The 12,457-nt window shown below is 50.9% G+C and overlaps 1 protein-coding gene across 1 annotated transcript in view; it reads left to right on the forward strand.

Annotated features, from left to right (window-relative positions):
• The window catches only part of UMODL1 (uromodulin like 1), an 82,331-nt gene that overhangs the window by 10,696 nt on the left and 59,178 nt on the right, over window positions 1-12,457 (forward strand). The window contains exons 3-6 of the mRNA XM_068969419.1: window positions 1,764-1,925; window positions 3,888-4,009; window positions 6,357-6,543; window positions 8,533-8,665. Of these exons, the coding sequence (XP_068825520.1) occupies window positions 1,764-1,925; window positions 3,888-4,009; window positions 6,357-6,543; window positions 8,533-8,665 (604 nt within the window). The remainder of the gene's footprint in view (window positions 1-1,763; window positions 1,926-3,887; window positions 4,010-6,356; window positions 6,544-8,532; window positions 8,666-12,457) is intronic.

The raw sequence follows: 12,457 nt of genomic DNA on the forward strand, positions 1-12,457 counted from the left end.
CACCCTGGCTCCTGGCTAGATCCCCTAGGAGACTGCAGATTCTTAGATAGTTCCTGCCTTTCTTAGATCTCTAAAAGCCCTTTTTCTTTAAAAGCCCACTCATGACTCCCCCAGACCCCTGGCTAAGGGTCAGGGCACCGGGTCCCCCGAGTCTCACATGGCGGCTCCAGTCACATCTGGCCGCACGCCCCACCTCACCCCCCATCATTTTCACTTCCTGTGGGCTCTTGCCTGCACATCTGCATTGTCTACCTGGAGCTGTATTACTCCAGGCAGAGCACGTTGTGAGTGGTGGCCCTGGAGACGTGCAGCCCACAGCCCTGCCGCCTGACCTTGGTGGACCTCCCGGGAACTGACCAGGGGAGGGCACAGCCCACGCTGCCCACATTTCCATGTGCAGGTTCTGAAGGCATGCCAAGCTTCCCATCTGCACACCCAAACCCTGGCTGCGCCTGAGCCTGTTCTTCCTGCAGCTTCTCCCAGGAATGGGGCCAAGTGGATGACCAGGCCTGAAGCCTTCCTGAAGCTTCTCCTTCTTTCACATCCTGTCCTGTCTGTCAGTACGTCCTGCAGACAGTTGCAGCTGCATATTCCCAGGATCGGAGGCTTCCCTCTGTCTCCACCCATCACCCTGGTCCAGCCTGCACCATTTCTCACCTGGACCATCACAATGGGCTCTCAGACAGGCCCTTGCCTTCCCGGCAGCCGGGACACAGCTCAGACGAGGAGGTCAGACTGCCCTCGTGGAGGTCAGCGAAGCAGGCTAGGGGAGGGAAGGAGCAGAGGATGGGTTGATTTCATGGCGTTGGCTGAGGGGTGGAAAGGTGGTTTGTCGAACGGCAGGTACTGGAGGCTCTACATATGGTGTGCGGCAGATCCAGACCCCAAGAGCCACCTGAGGGTCCTGGAAGATGGGGACGCAGAATAACGTGAGATGGGGTCAGAATAACATGAGAATCTGGGCAGGGCAGCCACAGCATCCCCTTCATTGCAGGACTGCCCTGACCCTCCAGGCCCCCTGTCTCAACACCAGACGGTTTTCTGTGACCCAGCCCACCTGCTTGCCCACCATGCCATCAGCAGGCCAGCTCCTCATGCTTGCCTTTACCCCTCACTCTGCACACTGCTGCCCCTGCCCAGGCATAAAGGCTGACGGTTTGCAGGCTCCCCCACCTCCCTGGCCCTACAGAAGCTCGTCTTCAGTGCCGTCTTCTCTGCCCACCTGCTCCTGGGCCCTGCCTTCCTCTCTGCAGTGTTCATCTGCTCGAACTCCCATAGTTCTGTTTGTACACTGGCCCCCATCCACTGGACTCTAAGTATCCTGAAGGCAGAGAAAGACTTTGCCTCTGGCCTTCTGCTGGGTCCTGGGCACCTTGTGCTGAGCCTGGCACAGAGTAAGTGCTCAGTAAATACTGGATGAGTGAGTGAGCTGTTAAGATGCAAAGTAACAAGGGGGCCTCTCAGGGGGTGGTGGAGGCCCCCTGTACACGGACTCCTAAGGCCAAGAGAGAGGACACCCAGGCCTCCAGCCAAAGCTGCCCTCCTCCTAGAAAAGTTGGTCGGGCTACGTTAGAGTCAGAGCAAATGGTCTTAATGGCTGCTCTGCAGGGCATGGCGAGGCCCTTGGCAGGTTGCTCTGCATGGCTCGGAGCCGCAGACGGATCCCTCTGCCCAGAGACATCCAGATGCAGCACCAAATGGCCCACTGGGATTCTACAGCCAATACCACTCATCACTCATCACCTCATCACCTGTCCCCCCAGCCCTGAACCGGTCTCAGGAGTTTGCATCCAGACCTGGGAGCTGCCCGGCGGTGGGGCTGGAAGCGTCTGCCTTGCCGTGCACCCTGGACGCTGACTGTCCTGGTCTTCAGAAGTGCTGCCCCTCATCAGGGGGCCACCACTGCTCAGCCCCCACAGCCCCAGGTAGGGCAGGGGCCTGATCTGGGAGGAGCGGGGAGTGGGTTTCCAGAAGCAGCAGCCTGGGTTTTACGGGGAGCCTACAGCCTGTATCTGGCCTGTTTCACTCATCAATATCCAGCCACTGACCTCTGGGGGGAACGTGTGCTCACAGATGCCCGAAGTGGGGAAGACGTTCCCCGGAAGAGCAGGGGCCCCAGTTTCCCCACATTGCCAGGGGAAGCCATTGGGGCCCCATGAGTTTGCTGGGAGTTGAGCTGTGTCAGAGCTGGGTGGTGTCGGGCTGTCAGCTGGTGCAGCCCCGTGGGGGCCCCCCTGTCGGGCAGGTCCATGGCCTGGTTCTCAGTGCCGGCCCCTAGGAGAAGGCGTTCATCAAGGTTCAGAGCTAGGGAAACATATGATTGTATACGTTTTATGTAGGCTTCCCAAGTGGCATTAGGAGGTAAAGAATCTGCCAGCCAATGCAGGAGCCAGAGGAGACTCGGGTTCAGTCCCTGGTTTGGGAAGATCCACTGGAGAAAGAAATGGGAAGCCACTCTAGTATTCTTGTTTGGGAAACCCCATGAACAGAGGAGCCTGGTGGGCTATGGTCCATGGAAACAGTCGGAATAACTGAGCATGCACGCATCATATTATATATGGTGCAATATACGTTATAATTCATTATTTATTGGTGTGGCACATAACCTAGCATCAGTTCAGTTCAGTCGCTCAGTCATGTCCGATTCTCTGCAACCCCATGAATCACAGCACGCCAGGCCTCCCTATCCATCACCAACTCCCGGAGTTCACTCAGACTCACATCCATCGAGTCAGTGATGCCATCCAGCCATCTCCTCCTCGGTCGTCCCCTTCTCCTCCTGCCCCCAATCCCTCCCAGCATCAGAGTCTTTTCCAATGAGTCAACTCTTCTCGTGAGGTGGCCAAAGTACTGGAGTTTCAGCTTTAGCATCATTCCTTCCAAAGAAATCCCAGGGTTGATCTCCTTCAGAATGGACTGGTTGGATCTCCTTGCAGTCCAAAGGACTCTCAAGAGTCTTCTCCAGTACCACAGTTCAAAAGCATCAATTCTTTGGCACTTAGCTTTCTTCACAGTCCAACTCTCGCATCCATACATGACCATAGGAAAAACCATAGCCTTGACTAGACGGACCTTTGTTGGCAAAGTAATGTCTCTGCTTTCCAATATGCTGTAGTATAAAGTAATAGCATATATAGTTAACTGTATTATACTACAGGGCTTCCCTGGTAGTTCAGCTGGTAAAAAAAATCTGGCTGCAATGCAAGAGACCCCAGTTTGATTCCTGGGTTGGGAAGATTCTTTGGAGAAGGGATAGACTACCCATTCCAGTATTCTCGGGCTTCCCTGTGGCCCAGCTGGTAAAAAATCTGCCTGCAATGTGAGAGACCTGGGTCCAATCCCTGGGTTGGGAAGATCCCCTGGAGATAGGAAAGGCCACCCACACCAGATTTTGACCTGGAGAATTCCATGGACCGTATAGTCCATGGGGTATTATATTACATATATATATATATATATATATATATATACTATAAATAATATAGACAGTATTTTCTAGTATCAAAGTGAAGTTAAAGTGTTAGTCTCTCAGTTGTGTCTGACTCTTTGTGATCACATGGACTGTTATCTGCTGGGCTCCCTTGTCAATGGGATTGTCCAGGCAAGAATACAAGAGGGGTTGCCATTCCCTGCTCCGAAGATCTTCCTGACCCAGGATTGAACTCAGGTCTCCTGCATTGCAAGCAGATACTTTGCCACCTGAGCTACCAGGGAAGCCCAGCTAGTATCCATTGTATGTAATAATATATTATACAGTACACATAGGATTATCTGTAATATGAGAGGAGAGGGGACGGGAGGTGCGGGACTGTGCCACACCGCCCCAGTGACCTCTGGCGGCCCCACCCTGTCCTGGGCCTGTAGCTCACCCATGTTCCCTCCTGCAGCTCCAGAGAGCAACCGGGAGGGTTGCTGGTACAACGTGACCGTTGTGGTGAAGATGGACTTCAAGGAGCTCCAGCAGGTGGACCCACGGCTTCTGGATCACATGAGGCTTTTGCACTCCATGGTAGGTGGGGGGAGGAAGGGGCTCCATGAGGGACCCTAAGTGACAGCCTCTGAACCAAACGTGAGATCTTCCTTAAAAATGGTTTGAAAGAGGTATGATTTTCATGCAACAAAGTGTACTCTTGCAAGCATGCAGTTTGGCGTGTTTTGAGGTACTCAGTATACAAGCCCTGCACCCTCATGGCGTGGAGCAGGGAACCCTGTCTCTCTCCAGGGTCTGTTGCTTAAACACAAGGGTGCTGGGTGCAGCCGACCCAGGCCCTGGAGCTGTGCCCTCGAGTACCTCCCTTAGGGATCCCAAGTTCTGGCTCCCAGTTGAGGGAGTATCTCAGAAGTTTGGAAGGTGCTGGATGGGGCCTCTAGGTAGGGCTCCACCCCCACAGCACCATCCACGATTGGGACTGGATGGGTCTTTGCTGTGGGGCTGCCTGTCCCATAGGATTTTGCAGCAGGCCTGGCTCTAAGCACAAAACGTGCACAGCTGTGACAACCAAAACTGTCTCCAGGCGTAGCCACAGGTCCCCTGAGGGGTGACACTGGCCCCCTGGGGAGCCCCAGCCTAGACACAGCTCCAACTTTCTGGCGCCTCAGCAACGCCTCCAACCAGCAGGATATCTCCACCTGCTGGATGTCCCCCACGCCCCCCACCCAGGTCCTAGGAACCCAGCTGGCAGGGGCAGGCACTGCTTGTCACCCACTGTGAGGAGCCTGCCCTATATGGTGGTCTGACCTCAGGCGAATGACCCACACAATCCCCCACATGCTCTGAAGGGCCCTGTGCCTGGTGAGATGCTCGGCCATTGCCTCTTGAAATGCTTGATGATTCCTGAACAAGGGGCTGCATGTTTTCCTTGTGCACTGGGCTCCACACGGTGTGGCTGGTCCCGCCTGAGCATCAGGCCCCGCAGATGTGTCTCATGTGCCATGACATCAGACCCAGAGTTGGCTGGGGTGAGCCCAGTTTACAGAGGGCACACTCCCTCCCCTTGCTCTGGGCTGTGCAGTAGCTGGTTTGAGAGGTATTCTCAGTCATCACCTTGACCCAGAAGTGTCCTTAACTGGAAGTGCCCCCACTGGAAGAGATTTCTGTCTCTCCTTAGCTTGTTGCAGAGTTTGGGATGCACAGTAGGCCAGTAGGAACATGGCCAGTCTGCAGCCAGATTACCTGGATTCAAATCCCAGCACTGTCACTCATCAGCTGTGTGACCCTGGGCAAGTTACTTAACCTCTCTGTGCCTTAGAGTCTGTTAAACAGAAAAAATCATAATCCTACCTGAGACAGTGGCTGTGAGGCTGAGACAGTCCATGTAAAGAGCTTACGATGATGCTGATCTGGGTAGGTTCTGAGCTGTTGTGGTTGCTGGGTTTTGTATGTCAGTTTCTCCTGTCACCCTTTATCTCTTCGTATGTGCAGGCTTTGTTCCTCCCTGCTGGAGGAGCCTGTCCACACGGGCTCCTGACTGTAGCAAATGTTAGGCACTTTGACTAAGGGGTTCGCAAGAGGCCAGTGTTGGCTTTCTGCTCTGCCGACCAATGTGAAGGGTTTCAAGCCTGCTGAGGAGGGTACAGGCTTTGATGCCCCTGCCCCAGACACCTTCTGGTTCCCTGGGGAGACTCGGGAGCTTCTTGGCAAAGCCCACTTCAGTGAGGCTCTCCTGGTGGTCATGCTGCTTTGCCTGGCTTCCCAAGGCAAATAGTACCTTGAGATGTCAAGATACTAGACTGGAGCAAAAGGAAGTCAAGTGGAATAAGAAAAGAGATCATTAAACTTCAGAAAATATCGGACGTGACACCTAATTCCAGACCTGATTCTCTGCTGTCAGCTGCAAGGGGTCGGGGGTCCCGCACTGACCCGTGTCTCTTTTCGGGGCTGCCATGGCAGAGCACACAGGCAGGGGTACGTGTCAGAACTCTCCTTGGCTTCTCCTTGTCTTCACACCATTCCCTCCTGCCAGTGTCTGTGTCCAAATTCCTTGGTGGAAGGACGCTAGTCACATTAGAGCAAGGCCCATCCTAAAGAGCTCATCTTAATAATTACATCTGCATCAGCCTTGTCTCCAAATGAGGTCACCTTCTGAGGTGCTAGGACTCCAATGTGGGGATTGTTTTTTGGTAGGGGGGACACGATTCAGCCCCAAAGTATTTATAATCTGGTTTGCAGGACTTTATTGGAATGAAGGCAGAAGTAAAAATATTGTAGAGAATTCTCTTTTTTGCACAGGAGGACAGTGCGTGTGTGCGTGTACCGTGTACGTGTATAGCTTATAACCTCTCTGGACCTCATCCTCTCCCAGTCTACCTGAGGGGGTGCCCTTCTACCACCTGATGCTCTGACCCTGGTTTCACAGGTCACCAGTGCTCTGCAGCCACTGGACACCACTGTCCACCACCTGCACTCGGCCGGGGGGGACACCTCGACCACAGTGTCCTGGCTGCTGCTGGGCCTGCCAAGGCCGATGCCCGTGGCCCGCGTCTCTGCAGTGCTGGACGGCATGGTGAAGCGCATCTATGAAGTGATCGATGTCCAAGTGCAAGGTGGGGCTCCCCTCGGTGGTCCCCTTGGCTCAGGGGCCGCAGGACTGCTGGGAGAATCATCCAGTTGGGGGGGTAGGGCAGACTCATCTCTGGCTCACCCCAGCTCAAAGTTAAACTCTAGATGCCGAAGCCAAGACTTTGAGAACTGATTCTGTACCAGCATCGCCTTCCTCTCCCCTCGCCCCACCTTGTCCACCTCTCATGACGGGTTTCTCCTTCCATCCAGATAGAACTGGACGCTGAGTCCCAGAATACCCCTCAAGTAATCCGTGTCATCTGTTCTTGGGGTCCCAAATTGCCCTCTAGTCTCTTTCCCACCCTTGCCAAGAACATCCTTGTATCTAGAAGGCTCTTTTTTAAGATTTCCTTTGGACATGCTACATAGCGTGTGGGATCTTACTTCCCTGACCAGGAATTGAACCTGAGTCCCCTGCATTGGAAAGCAGATACGTAACCACTGGCAAGTCCACCATCAGGCAAGTCCCCAAAGAGTCTTGAGCCAGAGCTGAATTTGGTGAAGTACACCAATGTGTTTCTGGAAGAAATTACCTGGTATTTGTGTGTGTGTGTGTGTGTGTGTGTGTGTGTGTGTGTGTCTATGTCAGGGGTCAGCAAACTTTCTGAAAAAGGTCAGATAGTAGATTTTTTTTTGGCTGTGGGTCTCATGGGCTGTTTCAGCTGCTTAGCTTTGCCACGTGGCATGAAAGCAGCTGTGGCCAGTCCATAAGCAGATGGGTGGACTTCAGTAGAAGGTTCTTTTGAGCGACAGGAGGCAGCTGAAGATTGCTGTGCCCCTGGGAGGGTGGCTGCTCTTGTGAGACAGCTCATTCCAGGACGCTGAAGGTCACACACCAAGAGGCCAGGGTCTGCAGCCTGGGGAAAGCTCTTTTGCTCCTGTTGTTCAGTCACTAGGTCGTGTCTGACTCTTTGAGGGCCCATGGACTGTAGCCCACCAGACTCCTCCGTCCATGGGATTTCCCAGGCAAGAATCCTGGACTGGCTTGCCACTTTCGTCTCCAGGGGGTCTTTCCAACCCAGGGATGGAACCCACATCTCCTGCATTGGCGGGTGAATTCTTTACCACTGAGCCACCTGGGAAGCCTGGGGAAAGCTCTAATGATGGCATTTAATTATCTTCAAATTCCACAAATGTTCTTGAAAACCAGACTGAGCAGTGCCTGTAAGCCAAGCACTTGTCTTGTCTGTTCTGCCAGGTTTCCACAGGGGGACCCTGAGAACTCCCCTGTAGGTGAACAAGGAGGGATTGTGTCTCGATCACTTGCATCTCATGGGGGAGGGCATCGGAGAGCATCCATTATGGGTACAGCTTGAAGTGGGTGGTTTGGGAGAAGAAGGGGTGAGGATGTGGGGCTTGTTCTAGCCTGGATGCTGTCCCAAAGCAGAGGCAATTCTGTGATTGGGGTCTCAACAAATCTTACCCACAGGAAGGGGAAGCCAGCATGAAGATGTGCGAGGGTTGGTGAAGAATGAATAGCCCATCACTGTGGCCAAGAGAGGGGGTTGGTATTTAGTGGACGATGCTGGTCTTTTTCCGTATGGCTTAGATAAATGGTCTTGCCTTGTGTCACTCTGTCCTGGTCATGGAGAAGCCTGGTTGCCTGTTCTGAGCTGTGCTCCCACCAGATAGGGGAGGACCAGGCCCCTTCTGCACAGCAGGGGCTGCTCTGTCCTCTTTCCTCGTCCACACACTACTGTTCACAGGGCTGATGCTTGGGGAGGATGCCCGGACCCCATGAAATCAGACTCAACACAGCCCCAGGGTGATTCGCTCAGGCCACAACCATGCACTGAGCTGTGGGCTGGCTGCTCCGGTGGAGGAGGCTGTGGCCAATGAGGCCTCTGGGGCAGGGCGTCAAGAGGGCCCCCAAGACCGCAGCCTCACCCACTTCCTCAGCTCATGTGACACATGTCTCGAGGTTGACGGGGATGGCTCCGATGAGCGTCCTTACCTGTTCTCCTCCTCCGTAGATGTGAATGAATGTTCCTATGGTGAACTCAACACCTGCTCCGGGAAGGAACTGTGCCTGAACGTGGAGGGCTCGCACCAGTGTGTGGGTTACCTGAAGTCCCCCCGCTCGTCTCCCCCGGGGCTGGATGGCATGTGTGCAGGTGAGCGACTGGGCTTTCCGGGTGGGGAAGAAGGGCTTTAAGGAATCTTCCAGGCTGGACAGTCCTCTGACCGCAAGACCCTCTCTTCTGCAAAGAGGGAAAGAGGGGCTTACAGAAGAGAAGGCTCACTTAGTTCTTTTGAGCGTTCTCGACCTCATAGCTGGATATTCTTTTCTTTTTATTAATTGTAGTGATTTACCATGTTGTGTTAGTTTCAGGTGTATAGCAAAGTGACTCAGTTATATATGTGTGTGTGTGTATTTATATGATTTTTCAGATTTTTTGCCTTATAGATATTACAAAATATTGAGTAGAGATCCCTGTGAAAAGAGTGGGCTATTTTTATCCTCTCTGAGTTAACAAATGTTTGTTTATGTGCCATTCACCATGCTGCTGCTGCTGCTAAGTCACTTCAGTCGTGTCTGACTCTGTGCGACCCCATAGACGGCAGTCCACAAGGCTCCCTTGTCCCTGGGATTCTCCAGGCAAGAACGCTGGAGTGGGTTGCCATTTCCTTCTCCATTGCGTGCAAGTGAAAAGTGAAAGTGAAGTTGCTCAGTCGTGTCTGACTCTTTGCGACCCCATGAACTGCAGCCCACCAGGCTTCTCTGTCCATGGGGTTTTCCAGGCAAGAGTACTGGAGTGAGGTGCCATTGCCTTCTTCAATTCACCATGCTAGATGCTGGTAAACATTTATGACTATGGTGGCACAGATACATGAACAGGTCATAATCTTTGCTCTCGGGGAACTCAGTAGAGAACATGCCAGATACTCGACTGGCTGGTATGTATACAGGATGCCAGTATAATTTATTGTTTAAACTGGGACTCTTTAAGAGTGAAGGTGGCATGATTACTACTTACACTGGGTCCCCAGGAGTAACCTGGACTCTCCATGGGTTGGTGTGGGCAACTCCACACCAGTTTCAGTTCAGTTTAGTCGCTCAGTCGTGTCCGACTCTTTGCGACCCCATGAATCACAGCACGCCAGGCCTCCGTGTTCATCACCATCTCCCGGAGTTCACTCAGACTCACGTGCATCAGGTCCACGATGCCATCCAGCCATCTCATCCTCGGTCATTCCCTTCTCCTCCTGCCCCCAATCCCTCCCAGCATCAGAGTCTTTTCCAATGAGTCAACTCTTCTCATGAGGTGGCCAAAGTACTGGAGTTTCAGCTTTAGCATCATTCCTTCCAAAGAAATCCCAGGGTCGATCTCCTTCAGAATGGACTGGTTGGATCTCCTTGCAGTCCAAGGGACTCTCAAAAGTCTTCTCCAACACCACAGTTCAAAAGCATCAATTCTTCAGCACTCAGCTTTCTTCACAGTCCAACTCACATGCACACATGACCACAGGAAAAACCATAGCCTTGACTAGATGGACCTTAGTCAGCAAAGTAATGTCTCTGCTTTTGAATATGCTGTCTAGGTTGGTCATAACTTTTCTTCCAAGGAGTAAGCATCTTTTAATTTCATGGCTGCAGTCACCATCTGCAGTGATTCTGAGCCCAAAAATATAAAGTCTGACACTGTTTCCTCTGTTTCCCCATCTATTTCCCATGAAGTGATGGGACCGGATGCCATGATCTTCGTTTTCTGAATGTTGAGCTTTAAGCCAACTTTTTCGCTCTCCATTTCACTTTCATCAAGAGGCTTTTTAGCTCCTCTTCACTTTCTGCCATAAGGGTGGTGTCATCTGCATATCTGAGGTTATTGATATTTCTCCTGGCAATCTTGATTCCAGCTTGTGTTTCTTTCAGTCCAGCGTTTCTCATGATGTACTCTGCATATAAGTTAAATAAGCAGGGTGACAATATACAGCCTTGACGTACTCCTTTCCCTATTTGGAACCAGTCTGTTGTTCCACGTCCAGTTCTAACTGTTGCTTCGTGACCTGCATACAGATTTCTCAAGAGGCAGGTTAGGTGGTCTGGTATTCCCATCTCTTGAAGAATTTTCCACAGTTTATTGTGATCCATACAGTCAAAGGCTTTGGCATAGTCAATAAAGCAGAAATAGATGTTTTTCTGGAACTCTCTTGCTTTTTCCATGATCCAGCGGATGTTGGCAATTTGATCTCTGGTTCCTCTGCCTTTTCTAAAACCAGCTTGAACATCTGGAAGTTCACGGTTCACATATTGCTGAAGCCTGGCTTGGAGAATTTTGAGGATTACTTTACTAGCATGTGAGATGAGTGCAATTGTGCGGTAGTTTGAACATTCTTTGGCATTGCCTTTCTTTGGAATTGAAATGAAAACTGACTTTTTCCAGTCCTGTGGCCACTGCTGAGTTTTCCAAATTTGCTGGCATATTGAATGCAGCACTTTCACAGCATCATCTTTCAGGATTTGAAACAACTCAATTGGAATTCCATCACCTCCACTAGCTTTGTTCGTAGTGATGCTTTCTAAGGCCCACTTGACTTCACTTTCCAAGATGTCTGGTTCTAGATTAGTGCTCACATCATCATGACTATCTGGGTCATGAAGATCTATTTTGTACAGTTCTTCCATGTATTCTTGCCACCTCTTAATATCTTCTGCTTCTGTTAAGTCCATACCATTTCTGTCCTTTATCGAGCCCATCTTTGCATGAAATGTTCCCTTGGTATCTCTAATTTTCTTGAAGAGATCTGTAGTCTTTCCCAATCTGTTGTTTCCCTCTATTTCTTTGCATTGATTGCTGAAGAAGACTTTCTTATTTCTTCTTGCTATTCTTTGGAACTCTGCATTCAGATGCTTATATCTTTCCTTTTCTCCTTTGCTTTTCGCCTCTCTTCTCTTCACAGCTATTTGTAAGGCCTCCCCAGACAGCCATTTTGCTTTTTTGCATTTCTTTTCCATGGGGATCATCTTGATCCCTGTCTCCTACACAATATCACCAACCTCATTCCATAGTTCATCAGGCTCTTTTTCTATCAGATCTAGGCCCTTAAATCTATTTCTCACTTCCACTGTATAATCATGTGGGATTTGATTTAGGTCATACCTGAATGGTCTAGTGGTTTCCCCTACTTTCTTCAATTTGAGTCTGAATTTGGTAATAAGGTGTTCATGATCTGAGGCATAGTCAGCTCCTGGTCTTGTTTTTGCTGACTGTATAGAGCTTCTCCATCTTTGGCTGCATAGAATATAATCAGTCTGATTTCAGTGTTGACCATCTGGTGATGTCCATGTGTAGAGTCTTCTCTTGTGTTGTTGGAAGAGGATGTTTGCTATGACCAGTGCATTTTCTTGGCAAAACTCTATTAGTCTTTGGCCTGCTTCATTCCTCATTCCAAGGGCAAATTTTCCTGTTACTCTAGGTTTTTCTTGACTTCCTGCTTTTGCATTCCAGTCCCCTGTAATGAAAAGGACATCTTTTGGGGGTGTTAGTTCTAAAAGGTCTTGTAGGTCTTCATAAAAAGAAGTACTTGGATGCAATCTCAAAAATCTCAAAAATGACAATGATCTCTGTTCATCTCCAAGGCAAACCATTCAATACCACAGTTATCCAAGTCTATGCCCCAACCAGTAATGCTGAAGAAGCTGAAGTTGAACGGTTTTATGAAGACCTACAAGACCTTTTAGAACTAACACACCAGTTTAAACTGGTTAAAAAAGCAGTTGAAAGCAACCAACTGGACGGCAAACGGAAGTGCCGGGTGCTGGCGGACACACCTGAAAGGAAGTCCTACTGTGTGGGGGTCTGGCCAGGGGGCCATCTCTTGTGGAAGCCAGGTGTGAACAAGCTGCTGGTGTATGTGACTGGCCCCTGTAAGAAATCACTGTATTTCGCAAAGAGC

Source organism: Capricornis sumatraensis, chromosome 1, assembly GCF_032405125.1.
Source record: "Capricornis sumatraensis isolate serow.1 chromosome 1, serow.2, whole genome shotgun sequence".
Classification (NCBI taxonomy): Eukaryota; Metazoa; Chordata; class Mammalia; order Artiodactyla; family Bovidae; genus Capricornis; species Capricornis sumatraensis.